This window comes from Taudactylus pleione, unplaced genomic scaffold (assembly GCF_031769625.1).
Source record: "Taudactylus pleione unplaced genomic scaffold, aTauple2 ptg000006l, whole genome shotgun sequence".
In the NCBI taxonomy this organism is placed as follows: Eukaryota; Metazoa; Chordata; class Amphibia; order Anura; family Myobatrachidae; genus Taudactylus; species Taudactylus pleione.
Genome location: NW_028284409.1, coordinates 2,829,910 through 2,843,852, shown reverse-complemented (window position 1 = coordinate 2,843,852; position 13,943 = coordinate 2,829,910). Strand labels below are relative to the sequence as shown.

General features: G+C 41.6%; 1 protein-coding gene across 7 annotated transcripts in view; it reads right to left on the bottom strand.

The window, feature by feature from the left end:
• PTPRK (protein tyrosine phosphatase receptor type K) overlaps nt 1-13,943 on the bottom strand; it is a 437,401-nt gene that overhangs the window by 140,755 nt on the left and 282,703 nt on the right. For all 7 annotated transcript variants that reach the window (XM_088452079.1, XM_088452101.1, XM_088452086.1 and 4 more), the window contains exon 8: nt 3,343-3,645. In XM_088452079.1, the coding sequence (XP_088308205.1) occupies nt 3,343-3,645 (303 nt within the window). The remainder of the gene's footprint in view (nt 1-3,342; nt 3,646-13,943) is intronic.

Genomic DNA, 13,943 nt, shown 5'->3' with positions numbered 1-13,943 from the left:
GGAGCTGCCAGCGGAACACCCTCCTGCTGCGGCTCCAGGAACACACAGTGATCAGTGTGATCACTGTGTAGAAGCAGCAGCGGCGGCTCTGGTAGCTGCCGCTGCTAAGTATACGGGCCGCGAGCGGGACACCCTCCCGCTGCGGCTCCAGCACAACAGTGAGTGATCACTGGCTGAGTAGAAGCAGCAGCGGCGGCGGCTCTAGTAGCCGCCGCTGTACTATGTGTCCCGGCCGCCAGCGGGACACCCTCCTGCTGCGGCAGTGATCACTGAATGTGTAGAGACAGCAGCGGCGGCTCTGGTAGCCGCCGCTGTTCTAGGTATCCGGGCCACTCCCTCCGGCCTCAGCTGCTCCTCCTCTTCCTTCTCCCCCATGATGCCAATTTTTATAAGGGCTAGGCAATAATTATATATATGCTTGTATATATATATATATATATATATATATATATATACATATACATATATATACATATACATATATATATATACATACACACACATATATATTTAGGTAATCCGCACGGCTGCAGTCCGGATTAAACGAGGTACACACGGCTGATTAGGGAGAGAGAGAGAGGGAGAAGGGGAGAGGGAGAAGGGGAGAGGGAGAAGGGGAGAGGGAGAAGGGGAGAGGGAGAAGGGGAGAGGGGGAGAGAGAGGGAGAGGGAGAGGGAGAGGGAGAGAGAGAGAGAGAATTCTTGGGGCGCCAGACATTCGTAGATGTCTTATTTATTATTTTTGTCTGAGTTTGTTACTTGTTTTTATATTGTATGTACACTATATATGTCCCTTTTACACTCTATTAAATATATTTATATATTTTACCACATCTGTCTCCTATAAAGTTAATGACTATATATGATAAGTCATTGTATTACTTTTTACGATAGAGTTTCTTTGTGATAAGTCATTTACACTATGGACCTCATTCAGAGGCGGTTGTAAGCGGCCACTCGGTCGCACGCCTAACGACCGAGAAACTGAAAAAGGAAACAATTGCATGGCCAGTCGGTCGCAACCAAAGTGACGCCCATACGTGAACAATACACCTGCTCTAGCTAACAAGTGATAGCAGTTAGCGATCTAGTCAATCGTTGTCAGTCGCTGTATGTTAATTTTCTCTTCTGATGGTTGCGGCCGTTTGTGCTGTGTTGATGCCCACAAATTTTTTTTAAAAAAAGCATAGAATAAGCCATCCCCATGAAATTTATTCTTATTATACGCTCATGCAAACGCAGCTGAATCAATTACAAGCCAATTAGCAGTGTTATTAGCTTAATCAATCGATTATTAGCTGCTTGCATTGTGTGGCTCAAAATAGAAACATCAATCCTAACATCAGTTACGTTTGATACTATCGATTGTACTTTGCAGCTTGCGGGAGCTCCTACCCTACCTTAAGCTGTACGATCAGCCAGCCCTCTAACCTGCTCGCAGAGTGACGTTTTACTACTTCCGGCCTTCTATGTCGGTCGTAGCAAGTAATTTACGTACGCCCCTAAAACACCCTCAAAACGCTGAGGCACGCCTGCGTTTTTAGACCACCACCCCCGTCAACACCCACAAACGGCCTTTCATGTCAATCAACTCTCGGAAGCCACTTCCTGCTCGTAAGTCGTACGATCTACAGCATTTTGGATCGCATCTGTGTGTGTGTGTGTAAGCAAGAGCAGTTATATATATATATATATATACACATACACACACACATATATCTATCTATATAGATAGATATCGCAGAGCCTCTGATTAGGGATGGCAACCGACCATCAATAGTTTGAAAACCATCGATGGTCTGACTGAAAACAAGTGGTTTGCCATTGTTGGTGGGCATCAATGTTGCACCATCGATGGCAACCCTCAATCGATATTTAGTAAACATCGGCAGTTGGAGATCTGTGTAGACCACCTCGACCAATCGCTAAACAATTGATGGCTTCTAACGATGATTGAACCATCGATGATACAGCTGTCAATGGCCATCACTACAGTATAACATAAAAATTGCTATTTTTATGGTATACTGTGTTTTAAAAAAATTTATATTTTTTTCAAATAAAATAGTGATGGATACGTTTAAAATTATGTTCTTGACTTAATTCAATCATAAAAGTTTTTGGAAAAAGAACTAGTCAGTTAAGTGGTTAATTTGGTTTGTGCCTTTTTACTCAATTAACACCAGAGGATTACAGCTCTGACCTGGTAGCCACAGTCATAAAACCACCGAGAAGCTGCGCTGGACTCGCTGCAGCCATCTGGAACAAGATAAGTCACTGCTGGGCCACAAGGGACGATATGTCAAAATGTTATCACGGTCTACATGATGAATGTCGACATATCATGCCACACCTAAATGGGGAGCCATATCAACCCTTCTAAAGAGGACAAGTGGAGTAGCTGCCCATATAGAAACAAATCAGATCCTAGCTGTTATTTTATATAATGTACTAAGTAAATGACAACTAAAAGCGGATTGGTTGCAGTGTATAAAACCTCCTCATGACTGCAGAACAGGCAGTGCAATGCAGCATCATTTTCCGCCATTACGTTTTCAAAGGTTGAAACAAACATTATTCTAAACAAGTTGTGGGGATCCCATCTTCCCTGTTGCTAAAGTGTCAAGAGATAAAACACAAACCTGACCACTAAAAGGCAAAGGATGTCTCACACATTATGCACTATAGCACATTCGTTGTTCTGGCTATTTTTATTTATTTTTTAGTTTTAAAGTGGGTGGAAGGGTTGCAGTGAATGGTGTACTCGGGGAGTATGGGAGTGTAGATTAGCAAAGGGGAGTGGGTAGTCCAGGGCTTGGCGATGTGAATCTCATCATTGTGGCCTCCAATCCCGCTGTCACAAATCACAGTATACTGCCATGGTGTGGGGCTACAGTAACGATCTTCTCAGTGCCACTACTCCTGCACCTCCTTTCAGCTCCCAGAGTAGATAAGTAATGATGATCACACCTAATGTAAAGCTTCTGTATATGTTGGTGAATCACAAGACTCTAACATTAAAAGTGCATACACACGTAACGATTTTTGAACGATTTAACTACAACGTTGTTATCGTTCAATCGTTGAAAAAAATTGTTCAGTTTCTGAGTTATAACGATGAACGATTATCGTTCATGCGCTTTCCGGTTTGTAGTTCATTCTGACTGACCAACTGAACGATTTTCATTAAGGGAAGTTACAAAAATTGTTTGTAGTTCAAAAAATCGTTCATTACACTTTAAAAAAATCTGACAGATAATCGTTCATAAAATCGTTGTGTGTGTATGCAGCTTAAAACATTATTTTAACATTAAGTAAAGATAGTGTAGCTGTATGTACTTACCATCTTCATCAGTTTGGATAATAGTTTCTTCGCTTTCCTTTCGACCCTCTGGATTGGTTAAAATCATCTTTAGACTGACATTTGTGTAAGGTGGGAGATGGTCCACCACATGTTGCGGAGCTTTGGGGTCCATGTCCAAGCAATCGACTTTTTTCATATTATGGCCTTGATAATAGTGATAGCAAATGGTGACATTAAAAGTATGGCAGCGAGTTATGTTGTAGCCCAGTGATTCCCAATCAACAGCAATACGTCTGGACTGTATTTCTGCGATCTTCAGGGTTTTGGGTGTCCTCATGGGTTCTACAAATACAGAACACAATACACAATGAGGACTGCATACTTTACAAATAATTAGCGAACTAGCAATTACAAACTTTGCATCATATGAACAATATAGTTATATTGAAAGAATGACTTATATAATTGAAATCATGCACTTGTCTAATATACTCCATATCTTTCAGCAAGCATACATGCGTCTGATGTGCTCAAAAAGCAAATTCATGAATCACTGACCATCTGAAATATCAACAGCTGTGAGAATAGGAGAAATCCTATGCGTAAAGGGTTATTACACAATGTTTTTTGTAAACCCCTGCAAAACGGATTTATTCTAGCATAATTTAGTGCAAAGCAGCTATTGTATTCATGTTCATTATCCCTTAATATACACTTTGCCTTGAGAGGGGAATAAAAGAACATTAGATGAATGACAGATGACATTTTCTATATGATTTTATCAACTATGACAGGAATACCTAATATTCTAAAATATTAGGCACATAATAAAGATATGAAGTTTAGACTTCTTAGCACTCTTCCCAAGCCTATCAATATTTCTTCCAAGTTTTACTCCAACAAGTTGTAAAGCCATTTTCCACTTTCAAAAGACTTTCATTTCTGGGTCTGTGTGTAACATTTCACAACATTTACTAAGCACCTCACTTTTTTATCCCCCAGCTTTAAGCTGGCCACACACTAGACCAACTTTCATCCAACCAGCCAACTAGTTGATTGGTTGGAATGAAAATCTGGCATTTGGGAGCAAATTGCTGATTGTCATTTGCTTTCATACCTTACCAGATTTTCATTCCAACCAATCAACTAGTTGGATGTAAGTTGGTCTAGTGTGTGGCCAGCTAAAGTCTGTGCTTTTCAGCCTCATTTTTCTATCTTTGGCAGAACAGTAAATTGATGGTAGTAGGATCAGGGCCGCCAAGAGCCAAGGCGGGCCCCGGTAATAGGGGGCGTGGCCTAATCTCAGGAGGCGTGGCCGCGCCCCTTTGCTGAAAAAATAAAAATGATTTGCAGCGCCGTGAGGCCGCGCTGCGCGCCGGGGAGGGGGGTGCTCTGAGCCCCCTCAGCCCAGCGCAAAGCCAGGGGGGGCGTGATCAGTGTGATCGCTCCCCCGCACAGGCATAGGAGACTGCTGTGGCTGCTGCTCACGAGCAGTCTCTAACTCCAGCTCGGCACACACTGTGTGCTGGGCTGCTGTGAGGGAGGGGGGGGCGGCGTCGGACCCGGGCCCCCGCCGGGCCCCTCAGGAAGCCCGGGCCCAGGTAATCTGTACGCGCCCCCCCACCCTCTCGGCGCCCCTGAGTAGGATACAATTATCCAATACCAGAAAAACAGTTGTGCAATGCATACAGAGCAAAAGAACCACGCAGAAAAATAAAATAACTCTGACAAAATAGACATAGAAAACAATGGCAGGAGACAGAAATATAAAGTAATACATTTAGTAAATGTTGCAAGAGATGTGGCTAAGAAAAATTACAAGTACATAAAAAGAAACTAGAATCGTCTGTGATGCAGGGAGAGAGAAATCACAAAGCTTCCTGCAGGTGAGGACCAATCACTCACAGCTGCAGCCCTGACAGGATGCTCCCCTAAAGGTATAACACCATAGCTGTTTTGTGTCATCCCCTGCCGTTCTGAGATCTTCCCTGTGGGTTTTTAATCAATGTTTAAGATTCAACGACATTAAAGAGGAAATGTTAATTAATAGCATGATCCATTTTAATAGTGCTTGGAGCAGATGCATGGGGATGCGATGAGAAGACCATGCAGCTGTCACATTTCTTCCTTTTTTTTTTTTTTAAGGTTGCAAATTAGCCAATACATCATACTAGAAAAGCATCAATATACCATGGATTGTGACAAATCCTCCTTCATCTCCATTCAGCCTGCTAATTGACCTGATTGCTTAGTTAAATTAACAGTCTCAGAGATGACGCAGATTTTAATGGTCATTTACTGTTGTTCATAGCCAGTCTTATGGCATCAAAAAAGCACAGAGGATTTAATTGTTAAAGATGCAATCTGCAGAAACAGCCAATAACCGTTGTATACACACACACACATTATATATATATATATATATATATATATACACATATATATACATACACACATACATATACACATACATAGACACACATACACATACAGTAGTCAAAGTAGGAATTTTGAAGTGGGGGTATGGAAAATCTAAGGTTGTACTAATGCGCGCACGATGGAAAAAGGGTGTGGTCACTCAAAAAGGGGCATGTCCTTAAGGTATGCTCCTTTTTCATCAGTGTAGAGTACCAAACCATAGTACCCCTTATAATCATTATGCCACACAAGTGTAGTGCCCCCTATGCAACGCCCATAGTAGTAGTGCCCATTATACAATGCCAACAGTAGTGGTGCCTCCTATGCAATGCCCACAGCAGTGGTACAACATTGTCATCATACCGTCGTTCCTCTTCCCCTGCAGTGCCTACACTGAACGATCAGTCGTTCAGTGTAGGAACCCTCCCTCATCCCTGGACATGGCCAATCTGTCGTTATCGGCAGATTGACCAGCATGCTCAGGCGATGATTGATGTCGGAAAAGAGCGCGCATCGCTGGTTGTTTCCGACATTTTCATGCCCGATTTTTGCACGATTAATGAGCGACTGAACGATATCGTTATCGTTCAATCGCTCATTTTAATCGGCAAGTGGATACCCGCCATCACACATAATGACTTACAAACAACTTACTTAGCTCAAGCCCCACTCCTGCCGCCGTCCGACAGCTTCTCGCTCCGCACTGTGGGAAAGACGTCATGACGTCTCTCCCAACACCCACTGCTGGAGCGGAAGGCGGAGCTCAAGAGTGAGGGAGGGAGGTGCCAGGCGCCCGCTGGTAACAACATGTAAGTGGGCAGACGGCATATGAACAAGGCAGCGGCGGCGCCTTCTCCATACGCCTCTCCAGATGTTCCGGCGGGTGGCTCAGTGCTTGAAGTGCTGGTTTCTTCCAACACTCCAAAAATACTGGTATATATTTGGCTCCCAACAAAAATTTACCCTAGCGTGTATGTGATTGTACATGCGATAGGGAATATAGATTGTACGGAATGGCCAGATATTCTCTGGAAAGTGTTGTGGAATATGTGTGCGCTATATAAATAACTGGTAATAAATGAAACTTTTTTATATAATATATATATATATATATATATATACACAAACACACACACGCACATTGACTCCCTGCCGCGCCCTGGGGTATCATTTTTAATTCTTATAACTTGCCAAGTTATTGTTGGAACCATTTCAGAAATGAATAAAATAAGCATCGGAATACTTATCCATAGTTTGGAAACTACTATAAATCTGTAGCATTAGGCAAGGACTCCACTGAAAAAAAAGCACTGCAGATAAATACAAAATGAAAAACAAATTATCAAACATCAAAAGAATTGTAAAAAAGATTTCAAAAAAAGCAGCCATGAAAAAAACAACACTCAGATTTCAAAGCTGCAATTTATCATCTCAAACATCACACAAGTTCTCGATGGTCTTAATCTGTGTAAGAATTAAGTGGATCCCCTGTTGTAAATATCCATTTTTCTCTGTGAGGTTCTATAGTACATCGTGGCAGAGACTTCCAAGTAACAAAAAAAGTAAAATCAGGATGAAAGATCATTTTAAACATCTCAGAAATAGGATTAGAGAGAGGTACAAATCCCACAAAGAGTACAAGTCCAAACATTGAACATCTCATGGAGCTCAGTGCAGTCCCCAGTATATAAAGAGGTAGTAGCCAAAATCAGCCAACAGTTGCTGGACTAGAAGGACACTTATCACAGGAGCTACTGCAAAGCCAACTGTGACACTGAACAATCTAGCTGTTGTAATAGAATACTATGTACATTGGTCAACAATATCCAAGTCAATCCAAAAATATTGATTTTATGGAAGACACACAAGGGTGAGTTCTCTCCTGGACTCCAAGTAGAGCAAACCACACTTCCAAATCCCAACTGCACACTGGTACCATAATGAGGAAATGCCACATGACCTGCACGTTCCCCATGGACCTCCCACCAATATCTCCAGGAGGGGAGGTCAAGGATGCCCTGCATGTATGATCACTAGGAAGAATCCCTGACTGAAAAAATAATATCAGATAAATTGCCTATAGAGAGTCTTTGCTCAACACTAATAGGAGAAAAAGCAGAGATGTAAGAAATCATTTGGCGAGACAAAGTTAATTAAAACCTTTGCAAAGAGTGCTTTTGGGCCAATTAAGACAAGGGGACATTAGGGCCTAAAGAGAAAAGCTCAGAGTCATCATTCATGAAAGAAAGGGGTAAACAGTAAAGACCAATTCCATCATAAAATAAATATTGAACTTGCATCAAATACAACTATGCAAAACTTACTTTTTTTTTTTATACAGTATATATTAGGGGTGAGCAGGTTCAGATATCTGAAATCCGAGCCCCCACCGATCCGAGGCCGATCCGAGTCAGACTGGACTTTTCCCGCCTGACTCGGATCTGAAATCGAGGCAAAACGTCATCATCCCGTCTTCCGGGTCTCGCGGGTTTTGGATTCTATATAAGATACCCGCGTCGGCGCCATTTTCTCACTCGGCTGTGGAGTAGTGAAGAGGGAGGGCGGGAGTTAGAGCTGGCTGGGCTGTGTAGTGTAGTATAGTGCAGTGTAGTGTTGTGCTGTGCTGCTGTTGTCCATAGGGGCTGTGTCCACTCCTCCAGTCCAAAGTCCATAGGGACTGGCTGGACTTTGTTGTGCAGTCAGTTGTCCATAGGGGCTGTGTCCACTCCAAAGTCGTGTGCAGTGTCCCAGTCCAAAAGGGGTGCTGTAGTGTTGTCCAGGGGGTGCTCTGTCCACAGGGGTGCTCCCCCCAAGTGCAAAAAAAAAAAATTTTTTTGTGTTTGTGAATTGTGTGCGCAGTAGCCGTACCTGCATCAACAAAGTAGCACCAAGCGTGCGCCTGTGTCATAGGTAAAGGGCCGGCTGGCTTGACCGTTAAAGGGTGCTGTAACCCCAAAAGTGCACTCCAAACAAAATAAAAAAATATTTTCTGTGTTTGTGAATTGTGTGCACTGTGGCTGCACGTGCATCAACAAAGGAGCAGCGCCAAGCTTGCGCCTGTGTCCCATAAGTCTGTTAAAGGGTGGTGTAACCCCCAAAGTGCTCCAAAAAGGAAAAAAATTTTTTTTTTTCTGTTTGTGACTTGTGTGCGATGTAGCCGCACGTGCATCAACACAGTAGCAGCGCCAAGCATGCGCCTGTGGCATAAGTCAAGGGCCGGTTTGGACATCTGGTCCGGACTGAAGGACGTGCCAACAATTTCTGACAAGTCTACTGTCACTGCATATGATACTGTCCTCAAAGCAGCAGCGACAAGCGTGTGTCTGTCTGTTAAAGGGTGGTGTTACCCCCAAAGTGCGCTCCAAGAAAATAAAATAATCTTTTTTTTTGTGTTTGTGTGTGAAATGTATGCGCAGTAGCCGCACCTGCATCCTCAAAGCAGCAGCGCCAAGCGTGCGTCTTTCTGTTAAAGGGTGGTGTAACCCCCAAAGTGCGCTCCAACCAAAATAAAATAATCTTTTTTTTCTGTGTTTGTGTGTGAAATGTATGCGCACCTGCATCCTCAAAGCAGCAGCAACAAGCGTGCGTCTGTCTGTTAAAGGATTACATCGGTGACAGCATCCAAGTAGGCATGTCAGACAGTGCGTACCTGTACTGGCAGGAAAAAGAGGCAATTTGGATGCCCCTGTACAAACTGGCTCTATTTTACCTGAGTTGCCCCCCCTCCAGTGTGTACTCCGAAAGAGTGTTTAGTGCAGCCGGGAACCTTGTCAGCGAAAGGCGTAGGAGGTTGTTTCCACAAAATGTGGAGAAGATGATGTTCATAAAAAAAAATTATCAACTCTTCCAGGGAGACCAGCCTCCATTACGTACAAAGGGACCTGTGGTGGTGGATTCCAGAGGGGACGAATTAATACTCTGTGAGGATGAGGATGTACACAACACTGAAGAGGGTGAGGAATCGGTGAATGAGGAGGATGAGGACGACATCTTGCCTCCGTAAAGCCAGTTTGTGCAGGGACAGATTATTTGCCAGCTTGTTTTGTGGGGGCCCAAACGAACCAATCATTTCAGCCACAGTTGTGTGGCAGACCCTGGCGCTGAAATGATTGGTTTGTTAAAGTGTGCATGTCCTGTTTATACAACATAAGGGTGGGTGGGAGGGCCCAAGGACAATTCCATCTTGCACCTCTTTTTTTTCTTTGCATTATGTACTGTTTGCAGCCTAGTTTTTCAAACTGCCATCCTGTCTGCCACTGCAGTGTCACTCCTAGATGGGCCACGTGTTTGTGCCGCCCACCCGTGTCGCTTAGCATAGTCATCCATCTACCTCGGTGCAACCTTTTGGACATAAAAACACTATTGTGAGGTGTTCAGAATAGACTGGAAATAAGTGGAAATTAAGGTTATTGAGGTTAATAATAGCATAGGAGCAGAAAAATCAACACATTCTGTGATTTTAGCTGTTTTTATGCTTTTTTAAAAAAAAATACAGATCCAAAACACAAATCCCAGAACCCAAAACACCGAAGGGTGGTTTTGGCAAAACCAATCCAGATCCAAAACACGAAAAGTGGCCGGTGCACACCCCTAGTATATATATGATTACATTTGCACTATTGTTGCTGTGTTCACAAATCAGAACTGACTTGCAGGCTGTCGGTGTGAGTGACAGACATAATAAATAAATAAATAAATATATATATATATATATATATATATATATATATATATATATATATATTAGTTAATGTGATGGAGATTGTTTTCAAACGTTTTCGGCAAGTCTCAAAATTAACTCCGGTTTATTCCATTTATTTTCAGGAAAGGGGGTGTGGCCTAACCTCGGGAGGCGTGGCCCCACCCCCTTTACGGAAAATTAACACCACAGCTCTCGGTGGCCTGCGTGTGCCCAGCCGTTATTTGTCGGCCGACAGGTCAACATATCGGATCCAGGGTACACATCAGAACGATGTCATGAACAACGGAACAATCCCTTGTTGTGTTCTTCATTAACATGCATGGAGCCAAAAGCGATATTGGCAAGTTTGTTGTGCAGCACATGAAACTTGTTGACGTATGCAACCGCGGGACCGTTCATATACACTGCACGATATGTCGTTACGATTTGGTCAAATTGTAACATTGTCTCAGTGTACCCAGCTTAATAAAACAGTTCCTTGAATCCCCTGCAGATGGAGCTCATGTTGGCTGTAACTGCTCCAGTGCTGGATAACAATGACAAGGTTTATCAGTAAAGCTAGGTACACACCGGTACAATAGTAGAACAGTTCTTTCAATTCCTGACACATACATGAGATGGATGAATAATTAAAGTTAGATTTTAACACACTTTTCATTACACATGAGTGTCCCATAAAAAGAGCCTTCTTTCTCATTTTTCTATACATATCTACTAGTGGCTCTAGGGAGCACCACCAGCTCGAGTGATTATTACACCCTGAACTGGGTAACTATATGCGTTTACATGTTGGGAATCAACCCATGATCGTCAGTTATATATTTCTTCTATGTGGATATACAAAAAAACTTTCTATAAACATACATGAGATCTTAATAGTGTGTACACACACCTTCGATCCTGTTTTCTCTGAATAAAACTGGTCGCATTAGAAGATCAGATTTTATGGGATGCTAATATTCATCAAATGCGATGGCTCAATATCGGACAAAATATGACGTGTTTGTGCACTCATTACCATTCTGTCTGATGAATTTGCAGATGCTCCTCCAGCAACAGCACCGCCTTTTTGGAGGCGTTAATAATCAAATGTCTAATGTGGCTTGCTACCTGCCCTCATTAAAGCGTACCAATATCAGCGCTTGGAACACAGCATTGTGTTTACATTCCGGCCTGTTTACAGTGTATATGCCTTGTTTCAATTTGTATGCTGCTATATATATATATATATATATATATATATACACACACACACACACATATATATATATATATATCTCTCAAACTTTTCAAAATGCACCTACTCTACATTACAATAACATAACAAAGAGCAGTGGTACAGAACTTTTGAGCACTACAGTATAATAAGATAAGGTCATGACCACTGTACCCATGCAATATGTTTTCATACAAACGATATGATTTTGTCACCATAGCGACAATACAACAAGAACAAGCTGTTTTTTTTTTTTTTTTTTAAACTCATGAAGGAGGAGTCTACACTCAGCACTACTGTAAGAAAGTGGCACTGCTTCCAGTTCTCCTCCTGTATGTTTGTGTGTTGTTAGTTCCAGCCATTTTTCAGACCATTATGCTAATTGTGTTTACATCTGGCAGCAGCGTAGCCAGAAATCTGTAGTGCGTGTTTGGAGTCACAACCTTTTCAGCAGATATTTTAGACAGATGGGTTTCATGGATTGCAAGTTAGATTTTAAAGGTATGTACACACGAATCAGCACTTTAATCGATACTTCCGCTCATAAGTGTAAGCTAAAGTAAAATCGCAACAAAAGTATGATTCAAGTGTGTACCTAGCTTTAGTCAGTTGTGTCTCAATTGTGCTAGTCATGAGGACATTTTCCAAATTCAGAGTCAAAGCCAAATACTATATTGAAAACAAACAGTACATGTTATTAGTTATCTTAATCAAATACCTCAAATGCATCTGTTTGTTGCAGAGAAAATCTGTACAGTAGGTCTTATTTTTTTTTTACTAAAGCTCAATTAGTTAATGCAACGAATTTCCACTCAGCTGGAAAACACCAGTTAAATAAGAAACTCCAAAGGCTGCCATCAATCTCCGTCTCCCCAGTGGCATCATCACTCATGGAAGAATAACTTTCTCAGTGTAACATAATTAAATTATTACAGTGGAAGGCGATGGCCGTGACCATAGGTATCAGACACAAATTTTTTTTAACCGTGCTGGGAGTGCGATTAACTAGAATAGGTCACATAATAGTTATTTTACCCTAACACAGATGCCAAATTGAATGGCTGCATTTACAACACAGAGGGGTATTCAATATGAAAGGTTAACTTCCCTGGCAAAGTTAACGTTTCATATCGGAGGTTTTTTCTGGTGCGCACTCCCGCTTATCCCCGTATTCAAAATAAAATTAACGAAAACAGGAAACTCCGAAGTTGGATTTGCGTAAAGTTATGAATTTTTCCTTAAAATAATTGTAAGACCCCCCCATAAGTTGTAAAAACATGGGGGAACACTATGGGTACCCCCGTTTTAGCCTTTAATTGAAAATCGGGGATTTAAATAGCCGCAGCAGGTGTTTTTTTTCAGACATTGAAGAAGTGATGCAGAAGAGCACTTAGGTTATTTTTTTCGTTTTTTTTAAGTGGTCCCATCAAATTTGGGGTATATGAAAATGGGTACTAGCATATTTTGGTGTCCCTAAAGTAATTTTTAAAAAATTCTGCATTTGTGCACCTGCCGCTATAATTCTATTCTAGAAAACATCTGCTGCATACTTGCAGAATAGCCCTGAACCTATTTCCCTATTGTTTAACAATTTTTTCCAATTTTTTTTTTTTTGCACACCAATTTTTAAATTAATTTTTTGGGGTGTCTATTTTTATTTTTTTTTTATTTTTTCACACAGTTCTTTTTTAAATGTTAATCTCAGGGGTGCAGGCTATTTTTTTTAAGCCTGCACCCCTAAACCCCAATTCTGCACTTTTTTTCGACACCTATTCAATGGTGAAAAGTTATCACCATTTTTTATCAAAGACTTTTCAAAACTGCGATAAGTCTTTGAAATTGAATACGGTGTAAAACTAAAACAAGTGATATTAACGCAAAAACGTTAAAAAGTGCGATATTAACGCAAAAAACAATGTTATCGCACCCATATTGAATACCCCTAATAGACATCACGGCTTGGCAAGATGTAATGTGTACATTCTTATTTAGAAAGCAAGCAAATTGGCCTCAGTATTAACACCCAAAATAAGCATTTTCAATGGGATTTATAAAGTGACTCATATTTAGGTTGCAATAACTGTGTGTAATGTAATCTCTCACGAGCAGGGCCCTCTTCTCTCATGTGCTTCTCCTTATACTTTCTACTACTCCTTACTCCCCACAAGGGCATCTAACACTTGATTGCTGACTCCCTGCTGCTTATTTTGAGCGTTATAATCGTTAATGCCACAATGTGTATAAACCATGTCCTTGTTCTGCATTGTACTGTACTGTAAGTCACTGGTTTCTTGTTCACTTATT